Here is a 13,009-nt window from a genome sequence, read left to right as displayed (position 1 = left end):
CCATCTGGCCCCTACAGATAACCATTAACTTCTGGTGTAGACCCTCTAAACCTCAGCACTCCATCAGTGACATGAATAAGTAGATATCCTATTCTCAGAACCCAACACCATCCTAAATAAACTACTGTCTACACACACAAGCTTATAGAACTAGTCTATACACACACACCATATATAATTTATATTCTGGAAACTGATTTCTCATTCTGATATCTCTTGGTATTTGTGTATTGTTAAGTATTACTGCACTATTGGAGCTAAAAAATAAAAACAGGCATTTCGCTGCACCTGCAAAATATGGGTATGCGACATGGTTCGGACAGGTCCGTCTGTTTGAAAGGACCCAGAGGAGAGGAGTTCTCATCCTGACCAACCATTGGTCAAGACACTGTGCGCTGATGCATTTAGATCAAGAAAACAACTTGCAGGTACATTCTATTGTATAATGGGTTGGAAAGTCATCCAGAATCTCTCTCCGGTGTGTGTGAGACCCTCTTACCCAAGTGCAGCTTCTATTAAATATAGACTTTAGTGTCCATAGACCCAGTGTGCAGTTCCTTCCATCTCCTAACAGTACAGATCGGGCTCCCTAAAAACACAGGACACCAGTTAAATGAGACATTTTGATATTTAATCTATTAATTTAAAAGGAAAACAACTTTTCGGTTGGAGGTTATCTTAAGAAAACAAAGAACCAGACATATAAAAGAAATACAGCTGCGAGCAATATGGGCTGTTAATTACTGTACTGAAATCCTACTTCCTGATTGGAGGAAATAGTCCTATGGTACTAGAGATCGAGGTTGAGTAGCTGGGTACAGCAGCTGCAGAAACACTGTTGGTCCAGCCGGGGAGTTCTTATAGTGTGACCATAGAGGTAGATAGAGGACTCATCTTTGTATCTATGCCATTATAGCGTATGTGACAGAATGAGCAGTGCCATTGAGTCCATATCCATTTTAAAGTAGTACATTTTCTTATTGGCCAATTGCTCTCCACTCAGTTGACTACTTTAAAATGGTGTAAGCCCTCTATGGCAATGTCCATGCTAAAATGGGTTTTATCCATGAGGAGTCCTCTCTCTACCGAGTGTGACAGACAGGAAGAGTCAAGTGCGGGAGCTTTTCCAGTGTGACACAGGAGGGTGTCTTCCTCAAGAAGTCTTCTCAACAGCAGCAGCCTCCTCCCTCTCCATCTTGGCCTCCTGCCTCCATCTTGCTTTCTTTTCCATGTTCTGAGCGGTTAGAGACTCATGCCTGCCGGCAGCCTGGGGAACACACACACAAAATTGGTCAGTCGATCCTTCTCACCACACACACACCTGGGGCAGCGAAACGATTGCCGGGATTCAATTCCAGGCGCATTATAGCAGACAATTTATGCTTGAGCCGACATCAAATCAAATGTATTTATATAGCCCTTCGTACATCAGCTGATATCTCAAAGTGCTGTACAGAAACCCAGCCTAAAACCCCAAACAGCAAGCAATGCAGGTGTAGAAGCACGGTGGCTAGGAAAAACTCCCTAGAAAGGCCAAAACCTAGGAAGAAACCTAGAGAGGAACCAGGCTGTGACATGCACAGCATTTTCCTGTGAATGTGAACTCCGTGAACGTAAGGGAAATTACTTTAAAAAAAGGGGCATTGCTGGCTGTCCAGTGTATTTATTACGGATTAGGGCTGTTGCAGTAACCATATTACCGCCACACTGGCAGTCACGAGTCATGAAGGCAGTAAAATGCCACATGACCTTTTAGTCACAGTAATTAGGTTTCTCCAAGCGCGGATGCTGCTGATGGGCATTTGTAGCCTACCAAACTTTCTGGTACTCCGCACTATACCGTCCCTCTAATCACTCTGACATCAATTCAAATGTAAACGAAAACCTAATCAAACACTTCATGAGAGCCCATGTTGCACAACATCTCTATTTAAGATGACATGATTTTTTCCCCGCTGCCCATTTCGATACAGGTGCATAATGGTCCATTTTAAAATCAAAACAAATGTCACATTATTTAGTATGTAAAGACAAGAATAAATACAACTTGTTTTTTTACTTGTCTGATGGTGACAATAACCTATCACTTGTGAATTACCAAACTCATCAAAAAAAAGTCCTCACTGTCAACTGCATTTATTTTATTCACTTGACATGTGTAAATATTTGTATGAACAGAGGTTTCAACAAAAGCCAAACTGAACAAGTTCCACAGACATGTGACTAACAGAAATGGAATAATGTGTCCCTGAACTAAGAGGGGGGTCAAAATCAAAAGTAACAGTCAGTATCTGGTGTGTCCACCAGCTGCATTAAGTACTGCAGTGCATCTCCTCCTCATGGACTGCACCAGATGTAACAGTTATTGCTGTGAGAGGTTACCCCCCTCCTCCACCAAGGAACCTGCAAGTTCTGACATTTCTGGGGGGAATGGCACTAGCCCTCACCCTCCGATCCAACATGTCCCAGACGTGCTCAATGGGATGGAGATCCGGCCTCTTCGCTGGCCATGGTAGAACACTGAGGTTCCTGTCTTGCAGGAAATCCCGCACAGGACTAGCAGTATGGCATTGTCACTCTGGAGGGTCATGTCAGGGTGAGCCTACAGGAAGGTTACCACGTGAGGGAGGAGGATGTCTTCCCTGTAACGCAGTGTTGAGATTGCCTGAAATGACAACAAGCTCAGTCCGATGATGCTGTGAAACACTGCCCCCGACCATGAAGGACCCTCCACCTCGATCCCGCTCCAGAGTACAGAGTGTAATGCTCATTCCTTCAATGATAAACCCAAATTCAGGTATTAACCTCTCCATGGTTGCAGGATCTTGTCTATTTTTACAAGTTTTGTATTGAAATTCATTGTGGAGAGCTTATTTATATATTTTGTGTTATGAATACCAAGTATGTCTACTTCACCATCAGCCCATTTTATAGTTAAACTGGAGGGTATTTTAAGGATCCAATACTTATCATAATCCGGTTATAGTCCAGAGAGTACAGAAAAGTACAGAAAAGTTATCTAGATCTTCAATGAGACATTGCAGGGATCTAGCTTGCAGACTTAATATAAAACTAGAGTCATCGGCATACATGGACACCTTTGTTTAAGCCTTGGATTTCAAATCCTCTAATGTTGTTATTGGATCTGATTTTAATAGCTATCATTTTGATGGCCATAACGAATAGATATGATGACAGCGGACACCCTTGTTTAACTCCTCTTGACAATTCAAAACTGAAGTAGCCGTTATTTACTATTTTACACCTGGGATTGCTATACATTATAAATACCCATTTTTAAAAGATAATTACCTAAATTAAAAATCAGGTTTTAACATCCAGTCTTACGTTATCAAATGCCTTTTCAAAATCCACTATAAATACCATTCCTGGCTTCTTATACGTATATTATCTCCAATGTATCGGCCATGTAAAAACATGTCTGATCAGGATGAACAATACTTGGTAAAAATCATTTTAATTCTGAGTGCTATTCATTTTGCTAGTATTTTAGCATCACAACATTGACGTGTAAGGGACCTCCAGTTTTTAGATAGATTGGGTCTTTATATTTTCCATCTGGGTCTTGTTTTAATAGTGAAATCAGACCATCCTGCTGAGTACCTGAGACTATCATTTCTATAGGAGTAGTTAAAACAGTATATAAAAAAAAATACTTGATATACCATCAAGCCCTGTTTTTTTTCCCCCCAGACTGAAAGGATTTAATATCCTCAAGAAGTTATTCCTCTAATTTGGCCTTCGCATTGATCTTTCTGTACATTTTAGTTAATTTTCAATTTTAAAAATATTATTTGGAAAGAATTCCTGACCGTAATCGTCATTCAGTGGGAGAGGATGAAGGATCTCCCTAAAATAATTAGCTTCCTCTTTTAAAATATAATTCTGAGAATCATAGATGACTCCGTCTTCAGTAACGAGTATCTGCAAATTATTTTTGTTAGCATTCCTGTATTGGAGATTCAGGAAGAAATGTTGTGCATTTTTCTCCATATTCCATCCAGTTTGCTTTATTTTTGTAATAGATTACATTAGATCGTTCTTGAATAAGTTACTCAAGTTTTGTTTTTCCTCTAACTTTTGCCATCTACCTGCACTATTAGTTCATGGATTTCCCTTGTTAGTCTTGTTTCTTTAGCCAGAAACTGCTTTTTTATTATTGATGAATATTGAATGACCCCTGAAGGTACATTTATTTAATCTTACTTCTACCCCCTCCTTTTTCGAACATTCTGTTAAAAATCGCGCAACTTTTCAGCGTCCTGCTACTCATGCCAGGAATATAGTATATGCATATGATTAGTATGTGTGGATAGAAAACACTCTGAAGTTTCTAAAACTGTTTAAATCACGGCTGTGACTATAACAGATTGTGTGTTTCATTGAAAAACGCAAGAAAAACTGCTCTCTGAAAGCTAAAAATAATTTCCATAAGTCACTTCCATGGGTTGTTAAAAGGGGACAAAATTTAATATCGACCTGCATGCAATTCATACAAATTCCACACGATGTCGCCATTGTCGTCATTTTCAATTGAATTTTTTGTTGGAAAATCCAACTATCTGGATTCCGTTTCTTCCGGTCTCCACCAGGATGCTTTGAATGTGGACATTGGCAGCCATTGATTTGCAGACGAGGAGCTATTGAATATACATCGCCCTGTAATCATTTTGATAGATTATAAACGTTTACTAATACCTAAAGTTGGATTACAAAAGGATTTCGAAGTGTTTTGTGAAAGTTTATCGTCAACTTTTTTAATTTTAAAAAATGACTCAGCGTTTAAAAACAATGTTTTTTTCTGAATGACACAGCTTCCATAGAAAGCTATTTTGGGTATATATGGACCGATTTAAACGAAAAAAAGACCCAATAGCGATGTTTATGGGGCATATAGGAGTGCCAAGAAAGAAGCTCGTCAAAGGTAATGAATGTTTTATTTTATTTCTGCGTTTTGTGTTGCGCCGGCTAAGCTATATCTTTGTTTACATCGCATTCAGGCATTTTGGGGTGTTGCATGCTATCAGATAATAGCTTCTCATGCTTTCGCCGAAAATCATTTTAAAAATCTGACTTGTTGGCTAGGTTCACAACGAGTGTAGCTTTAATTCAATACCCTGCTTGTGAATTTTGATCAAGGTTTGAGTTTTAACGAGTACATTTAGCATTTAGCGTAGCGCATTTGCATTTCCAGGTGCCTAGTTGAGACATATGCGTCTCAAGTAGAATCAAGAAGTTAAAAGGCATCCCAAACAATAACGGGATTTTCTGAACCTATATTATACTGAAAAAAAGGAGGACAACTTATTTTTTTACTTTGATTACATTTCCAATATCCCCCGTCCACGTGGAACATATTTAAGAGTTATGTGAATGCCAATTAGATTATCCGATCGCATTGGATTGAATTCCGGGCTATATGTCCCACCATATAGATGTATATAGGATTCTAGTGACCAAAAGTATTTTTAGCATGGGCTGAAGTAGACAACTGGGTGGGACTTCCTATGGGTTAAGGAAGGATCACATGATGCCATCCAGGTCATCAGGAGGGATCAGCCAATGAATTATACTGCTGAGCAAACATTGGTAACTCCAGGGGGCAGTAAATCACCAACCTTCGGTTTATACCCATTCTTCCCCAGGATGACAGTGAACAGGCAGGCTCTAATGATACTCACCCTCTTCCCCAGGATGACAGTTAACAGGCAGGCTGCAATGGTGGCAATCATCATCCCGTAACACGCTTTCACTCTCACCCTGTTCCTGGCTGCATCTAGCATCTCAAACCTGCAACACACAAAAACAAATATAGACACAGTGACTGAATTAATCATGAAGTGTATATGGGGAGGTTGTCCCCACAGACTATTTAAAAAATAAAAATAAAAAATAAAAACATTTGAGCAAAACAGAGGGCGAACCACAGCATTTAACCCCAGCAAGGTGACTGGGAATATGGTTGAATATAAACAGTGTAGCTATTCCTTCCGCAAGACAATCAAACAGGCACAATGTTTGTCTCTGTACTATGATGGACGACCAAGGGAAAACCACATCGCAGACACCGAAGTCTTGATCCAGGGTTTTACCAGCCCTGGTTGCGCAATCTATATGCTGATACAATTTAGGGAGTCTTGTTTTCAGATTAGCCTTGTTAAAATCCCCAGCTACAATGAATGCAGCCTCAGGATATGTGGTTTCCAGTTTACATAGAGTCAAATAAAGTTTGTTCAGGGCCATCAATGTGTCTGCTTGGGGGGGGGGGGGGGGGAATATATATATAAAACCAGAAAGAACATTTCAAAACTCTACATGAGTTTTCCTGTTGGAGTGACCATGTTAAAGAGGGATCCTTGTGAGGGTGATTAAGTGTATTGGACAGAGGGGTGTGTGTGCGTGCCAGTGTGCTACTTCTGCTTCATATCAAACCAGCAGATCATTTCTCAGATGTCAGGAACCCGAACCACAGCAATTACTTAAAACATTACCTGCTACAGAGACACACACCTGAAAGAGTGAGAGGCAGCGAGACCTCATTTGAACTATTAAGAGCCAATCAGGGGCGGGTGTGTTGGGAGGTCTGTTTGTAAACAGGAAGTGTCCACTTACGACACTTGCTCTGGGATCTGGTCAGGGGTCTTGAAGCGTCCAGACCAGACCAGGATCCTCCGGTCCATGGGAGAGGGTCTGTAGCCAGGGAGTTTAAAGGCTGGACGGGGATCTGGGAAAGGACACAACAATCAATGCACAGACAAGGTCACGAAAACCATGTGATCCTGGATGGCCAGATAGCGAGCAACAATGAAAAGAAACTGCCACGTGAGGAATCTAGGTGGCTCGTTTTAGCTTGTTGATACCATGTCTTGTTTTGAGGTGTTTAACTGATGTCTATGCCAATATGGCTAAAACTCACTCATTATGCAAATGTATTCATGTTTCAATAAACATTGAAGAAATGTAGTTTACGTGTCATCTATCTAAACCAACCTTGTCTGGTTTGCCCCAACCAAACAGTCTATTTCAGCAGTTTGGTTGTGCATCATGAATTCAGCATAGCAAGTTTGAATGAAGGTCTGGTTATTAAATGGGTAAATAGTTTAATCCATTCTCCGAAAGCCCTGTCCGAGCCAGAGCAGCCCATAGGACAGGACCCCATCCCCTGTTTCTGTAGCAAGTCAGCTTGATGTACTGTATGTACACCCCCTTTTCAACGCAGATTCCGTTTATTGGAGGACCAAAAAAAGCCCATACCTATTAAACCGGCCTATCTATCTATATGTAATAATGACAATTACAACACTGAATGAACACTTATTTTAACTTAATACATAAATAAAAATCTATTTAGCCTCAAATAAATGTTCAATTTTAGTTTAAAATAATGCAAAAAGTGTTGAAAGTAAAAGTCCAATATGTCAAATCAAATCAATATGTGCCATGTAAAAAGCTAATGTTTAAGTTCCTTGCTCAGAACATGAGAACATGTGAAAGCTGGTGGTTTCTTTTAACACGAGTCTTCTATATTCCAGTTAAGAAGTTTTAGGGTGTAGTTATTATAGGACTATTTCTCTCTATACCCTTTGTATTTCATATACCTTTGACTATTAGATGTTCTTATAGGCACAATAGTATTGCCAGCCTAATCTCAGGAGTTGATAGACTTGAAGTCAAACAGCGCTGTGAAGCAAGCATTGCAAAGAGCTGCTGGCAAACGCAGGCAAGTGCTGTTTGAATGGATGCTTACGAGCCTGCTGCTGCCTACCACCGCTCAGTCAGACTGCTCTATCAAATCATAGACTTAATTATAATAAGCACAGAAATACGAGCCTTTGGTAATTAATATGGTCAAATCCAGAAACTATCACTCTGAAAACAAAATGTCTATTCTTTCAGTGAAATATGGAACAGTTCCATATTTTAGCGAACGGGTGGCATCCATACGTCTAAATATTGCTGTTACATTACACAACCTTCAATGTTGTGCCATAATTATGTAAAATTCTGGCAAATTAATTACGGTCTTTGTTAGGAAGAAATGGTCTTCACACAGTTCGCAATGAGCCAGGCGGCCTAAACTGCTGCATATACCCTGACTCTGTTTGCACAGAACGCAAAAGAAGTGACAATTTCTCTAGTTAATATTGCCTGCTAACATTAATTTATTTTAACCTAACATGCAAGTTAAAAATATATACTTGCGTATTGATTTTAAGAAAGGCATTAATGTTTATGGTCAGGTACAATGACAGTGCTTTTTTTGCGAATGCGCTTGTTAAATCATCCCCCGTTTGGCGGTAGGCTGTGATTCGATAATAAATTATCAGGCACAGCATTGATCATTTGCAATGAGGGACAAGCTAGTAAAACTAGTAATATCAACCATGTGTAGTTAACTAATGATTATGTTAAGATTGATTGTTATAAGATATGTTTAATGCTAGCTAGCAACTTAACTTGGTTCCTTGCTGCACTCACGTAACAGGTGGTCAGCCTGCCACTTAGTCTCCTCGTGGAGTGCAATGTAATCGTCCATAATGGGCATCCAAAAATGCTGATTACCGATTTTCAAATTTTCATTACATCGGCCCTAATTTGAGTCGGCCATGCCGATTAATCATTCAACCTCTAATAGAGACAGTTAAGACTCAGATTTAGGAATCATTGAATTTCACACGCTCCGGCTGTTAGCGTCGACCTACATGGTTACATCCCTTCCCTCATTCTCAGGAGTGAACTTTCTCCCAGTTTCTATGGCTACTAAATGTCAGGCACCTCTGTGGCTTAAGACTAGACTGAGATCAGATGATTAATGAAGATATTATTACTGAGATATGAATGAAGAGTTGGCTCAGTGATTTACTAACAGGTAACTCCAGTACACAGCTGATGTTGACATGACTAGCTGTGCTATCTTTTGGAGGAACCTCTTCCGCCACATAAGTATTTATTTTTTTATGTACTGTGGGTCCACTGGGAACAAAAAGACTCTGGAATGACTTCCTGACTGAGCACACAGCCAAAGGCTGGAGAACAAAACAGACAGGGTTAGAGGGTGGAGAACAGGATCAGGATAATTAAATCAGCTGAACTCCTCCCTTACCAGGGAATCAGGTGTGTGTTCCTACCATGTGCTGGGACTGCAGGTGCTGCAGGCGGAGGTTCTGCGTTTCCTGTCTGAGGTTTACTGCACATCCTCCTCAGTCCCCCCAGCTCAGCCAGAGCTCTGCTCCGTCCCCCCATCGGTCCCACCTGTCTGCACCATTGACCTGTGAGAGAGACCACCACATCAGTCAGAAGAGACCTTTAACCCCCACAACAGAAAGAGAGCAGCATCAGCTTCAATGAGAACAGTCTAAGTCTCGAGTAGCTCAGCAGTCTAAGGCACTTCATCACTACAGAACCCAGTTCGAGCCCAGGCTGTGTCACAACCTCCCTTCACCAGGAGTCCTATAAGGCAGCGCACAATTGGCCCAGGGTTGTCTGGATTAAGGGAGGGTTTGGCCAGGAGGCTTTACTGGGCCCAACGCACTCCAGCTACTCCTTGTGGCAGGCCGGGCGCCAGCAGGCAGACTTCAGTCATCAGTTGACCGGTGTTTACTCCGACACATTGGTGTAGCTGGCTTCCGGGTTAAGCGGGCTGGTGTTAAGAAGTGCGGTTTGGTGGGTCATGTTTCGGAGGACGCACGACTCGACCTTCACCTCTCCCGAGCCCGTTGGAGAGTTGCAGCGAAGAGACAAGATCGGAGGAAACACTGCCGAACTGACAACCAATACCAGTCCTCAACCAATACCAGTCCTCAGGAGGCCCGGATTACTTTTTTTTTTTTTTTTTTTTTAAATAGTTAAATCAGGTATTAGCTAGGAACAGCCAACAGCAGGTGACAACATACCCAAACCACAAATTGTGTCATTATTATACTGCGCTACTCACTCTGTGTTCACTAGTTTACCGCCCTCTTGCACAGTTAAGTTGCTTTGAGATTCGATATTCCCATCTTAATAGCTCGCAAACAACTAAGTCCGGGTCTGAGGAGCTATTTGGCATAGATGCTAGGCTAGCTGCCCATCACCCTAGCAGGGTTTTCTTGATGGCATGAACACAGCCCGCAACGCGGTTAGCCCTTGAGGCTGGGCCTGAGGATTGTCTCGGGTCGGTGGCTGTCTAGATCCCTGCTGTTTTCAATCTTCTCTGACCTGCCCTGTCTGGAACTGAAGCCACTCCGACATTGTCTTGGCTGTGTGCTTAGGGTCGTTGTCCTGTTGGAAGGTGAACCTTAGGAATTCAGACTGGGGCTGAGTGGTCTGGAGCAGGTTATCATCAAGGATCTCTGTACTTTCTCTTCTTTCACCTTTCCCCTCGATCCTGACTAATTATAGACTTAACAGCCTCAAATTGCAGCCCAAATAAATGCTTCAGCGTTCAAGTAAACAGACACATCAACTGTTCAGGTGTGAATCAGGCCTTCATGGTAAAATTACTGCAAAGAAAGGACACCAATAAAGAGACTTCCTTGGGCCAAGAAACACAAGCAATGGACCGTTGGAAATTTGTCCTTTGGTCTGGAGGCACAATTGGAGATTTTTGGTTCCAACCGCCGTGTCTTTGTTAGACACAGAATAGGTGAACATATGATCTCTGCATGCGTGGTTGTGATGGTGTGGGGGTGCTCTGCTGGTGACAAGGTCTGATTTATTTAGAATTCAATGCACACTTAACCAGCATGGCTACCACAGTATTCTGCAGCGATACGCGATTCCATCTGGTTTGCGCTTCGTGGGGGTATCATTTGTTTTTCAACAGGACAATGACCCAAACACACCTCCAAGGCTGTGTAAGGGCCATTTGACAAAGGAGAGTGATGAGTGCTGCATCAGATGACCTTGCCTCCACAATCCACCAACCTCAACCAAATTGAGATGGTTTGGGATGAGTTGGGCCGCAGAGTGAAGGAAAAGCAGCCAACAAGTGCTCCGCATATGTGGGAACGCCTTCTAGAAACTGTTGGAAAAGCATTACAGGTGAAGCTGGTTGACAGAAAGCCAAGAGTGTGCAAAGCTGTCATCAAGTCAAAGGTTGGCTACTCTGAAGAATCTCAAATATATTTAGATTTGTTTAACACTTTTTTGGTTACTATGATTCCATAGGTGTTAATTCATAGTGTTGATGTCTTCACTATTATTCTACAATGTAGAAAATAGTCCAACTAAAAGGAAAACCCTTGAATGAGTAGGTGTTCTAAAGCTTTTGACCGGTATGCATGTATGTATACACACAAATGTTGGAATAATTTTCTGTGCAGACTAAATTGTGCGCAACTTGCCTCCTTATCTAAGAGATAATCACAAACATTCTACTCCCTTTGCGGAGTTAATTTTTCCAAGGTAATGTACAGAACTGAGGCATTTATCCCGCTTATACTACAGCTGCCAAAGAAAACAATATGAAAGCACACATTTAACGGTAGAAATGTATTTTCGCTGATATCTTCATTTATAAGCAAATTTCATACTTTCTCATCTTTTGGTATATTATTGTATCATGATTGCAAGGTGCCCCAATATCTGGTTATAATGTCCATTCTAGAATTCCCTTCCAGCCAATCAGAAATTAGTATTCAACAATATCGTGGTATAAATAAGTAAGAGATTAGAAGAGCTAATGAAATTGTAATGTTTCAAATATTTATATAAAAGTGTGCAAGTGCTTTATGGGAAAACCGAAGGGTGTGCAATGTGTTTCCCTACGCTGTGAACAATCTAATGTTGGTTTGATGTGCCTAGGTCATGTGATCAAGAAGCTATTGAAATTAGTCAAACTAAAACTAACAAAATTAAGGTCAAAGAAATTCATGCATTTTTCAGAAAACCAAAGGTTGTGTGATGTTTGTTCCTACCATTTGAACAGTTCAAAGTTAGTTTGGGTGTGTCACATGGTCAAGGAGATTAAAAAGGGGTGCGCAACACACTGAGGTTGCAAGGTCACATGGCTGAAGTGAAATTTTGAATACCGAAATTGTAAAAAGTTCCAGATATAATTGTGTAATTGCGTTATGGGAAAACGAAAAGGTGTGCAGCATGTGTCCCTCCCTTCTGAACAGTTTAAAGTTGTTTGAATTTTCTCGAGGTGGTCAGAGTGATTGAAATTTGAATATTTTAATTATGCAATTTGTTGACGGTACCTAACTAGTTGCATTAGACCGTGGGCCAGGCTGCCTACTCCATGCCGTGTGATACTGACACTCAAGTCGGAATAGGAAAAATAAGAAATGTCCAATGTTGTACACCATTTTTCCTAACCTGAATACATTTTTCCTAACCTGAATGCTGTACTTCAAATCGTTTACGAGCTATTTAAGTTTGAAACTCCAAATGTCTGGTGAATATCGAATCTCAAACCAACTATCACGGTTCTCGACCGTCTGTCGTACGTGATAGTTGTCCCACAATGTTCTTCAAACCAGATATAGAACGTTTCAAACACCGACATGCCATACTCACCAATGGTCGTGCCAATGGCATTGTAGGGTCTGATGAAGTTCATGTTAAAAGGTCTTAAATAAGATGCGACCTTTTTATGCCATGAAAACGTAACAAAAATGTTATTCGACAGTTCCCTTCAGCTGTTGAAAGTCACGCAGCACAATACACGTACGACCCAAGATATATAACTGCGACTGCGAAGGGGGTGGAGAAGGCTCTTCACTAGTTACCACAACCACAAAGTGGGAATTATGTCTAAACCACGCTTATTTCTACAATGTATCTCTTTAAAACCTGATTTTAAATCTAACCCTAAACATAACCACACTGCTAACATTATGCCCAACGTAGACCAAAAAGCAAATGTTAGTTTTCATGAAGTTTTACGATATTGCCAATTTTGACTTTGTGGCTGTGGTAACTAGGGACAAATGCGTTGCAGGGAAATAAGAAGGACCCTACATGAGCGCAGGGGGCCTTACTATCGCCTGCTCAATAAAACATG

At 41.1% G+C, this 13,009-nt stretch overlaps 1 protein-coding gene across 2 annotated transcripts; it reads right to left on the bottom strand.

The window, feature by feature from the left end:
• Positions 1-609: 609 nt before the first annotated feature.
• Positions 610-12,972, bottom strand: LOC139420120 (family with sequence similarity 162 member A). Of its 2 annotated transcripts, XR_011635473.1 has the most exons (6): positions 12,523-12,712; positions 9,150-9,290; positions 6,634-6,745; positions 5,267-5,811; positions 3,439-4,222; positions 610-3,374 (listed from the first exon to the last, which is right to left on the bottom strand). XR_011635473.1 is itself a non-coding variant. In XM_071169855.1 (5 exons), the coding sequence occupies exons 1-5, from the start codon at positions 12,563-12,565 to the stop codon at positions 1,154-1,156; spliced, it is 519 nt and encodes a 172-aa protein (XP_071025956.1). In that variant the 5' UTR covers positions 12,566-12,972; the 3' UTR covers positions 610-1,153. The 2 variants fall into 2 exon arrangements, 1 of the variants encoding a protein (XP_071025956.1); XM_071169855.1 differs by lacking the exon at positions 3,439-4,222 and having other exon boundaries at positions 610-1,267; positions 5,703-5,811; positions 12,523-12,972.
• Positions 12,973-13,009: the final 37 nt, after the last annotated feature.

Source organism: Oncorhynchus clarkii, chromosome 11, assembly GCF_045791955.1.
Source record: "Oncorhynchus clarkii lewisi isolate Uvic-CL-2024 chromosome 11, UVic_Ocla_1.0, whole genome shotgun sequence".
In the NCBI taxonomy this organism is placed as follows: Eukaryota; Metazoa; Chordata; class Actinopteri; order Salmoniformes; family Salmonidae; genus Oncorhynchus; species Oncorhynchus clarkii.
Note: the sequence above shows the minus strand (reverse complement) of the source record. Positions and strands in the feature narration are given on the sequence as shown.

Excerpts from the sequence above, each read along its gene's own strand:
- LOC139420120 (XM_071169855.1), bottom strand. The coding sequence starts at position 12,565 with ATGAACTTCATCAGACCCTACAATGCCATTGGCACGACCATTG. Across the intron at positions 9,291-12,522 it reads TGCCATTGGCACGACCATTG|GTCAATGGTGCAGACAGGTG; the intron begins GTGAGTATGGCA and ends TCTCTCTCACAG. Across the intron at positions 1,268-5,702 it reads CTGTCATCCTGGGGAAGAGG|GCTGCCGGCAGGCATGAGTC; the intron begins GTGAGTATCATT and ends TGTGTTCCCCAG.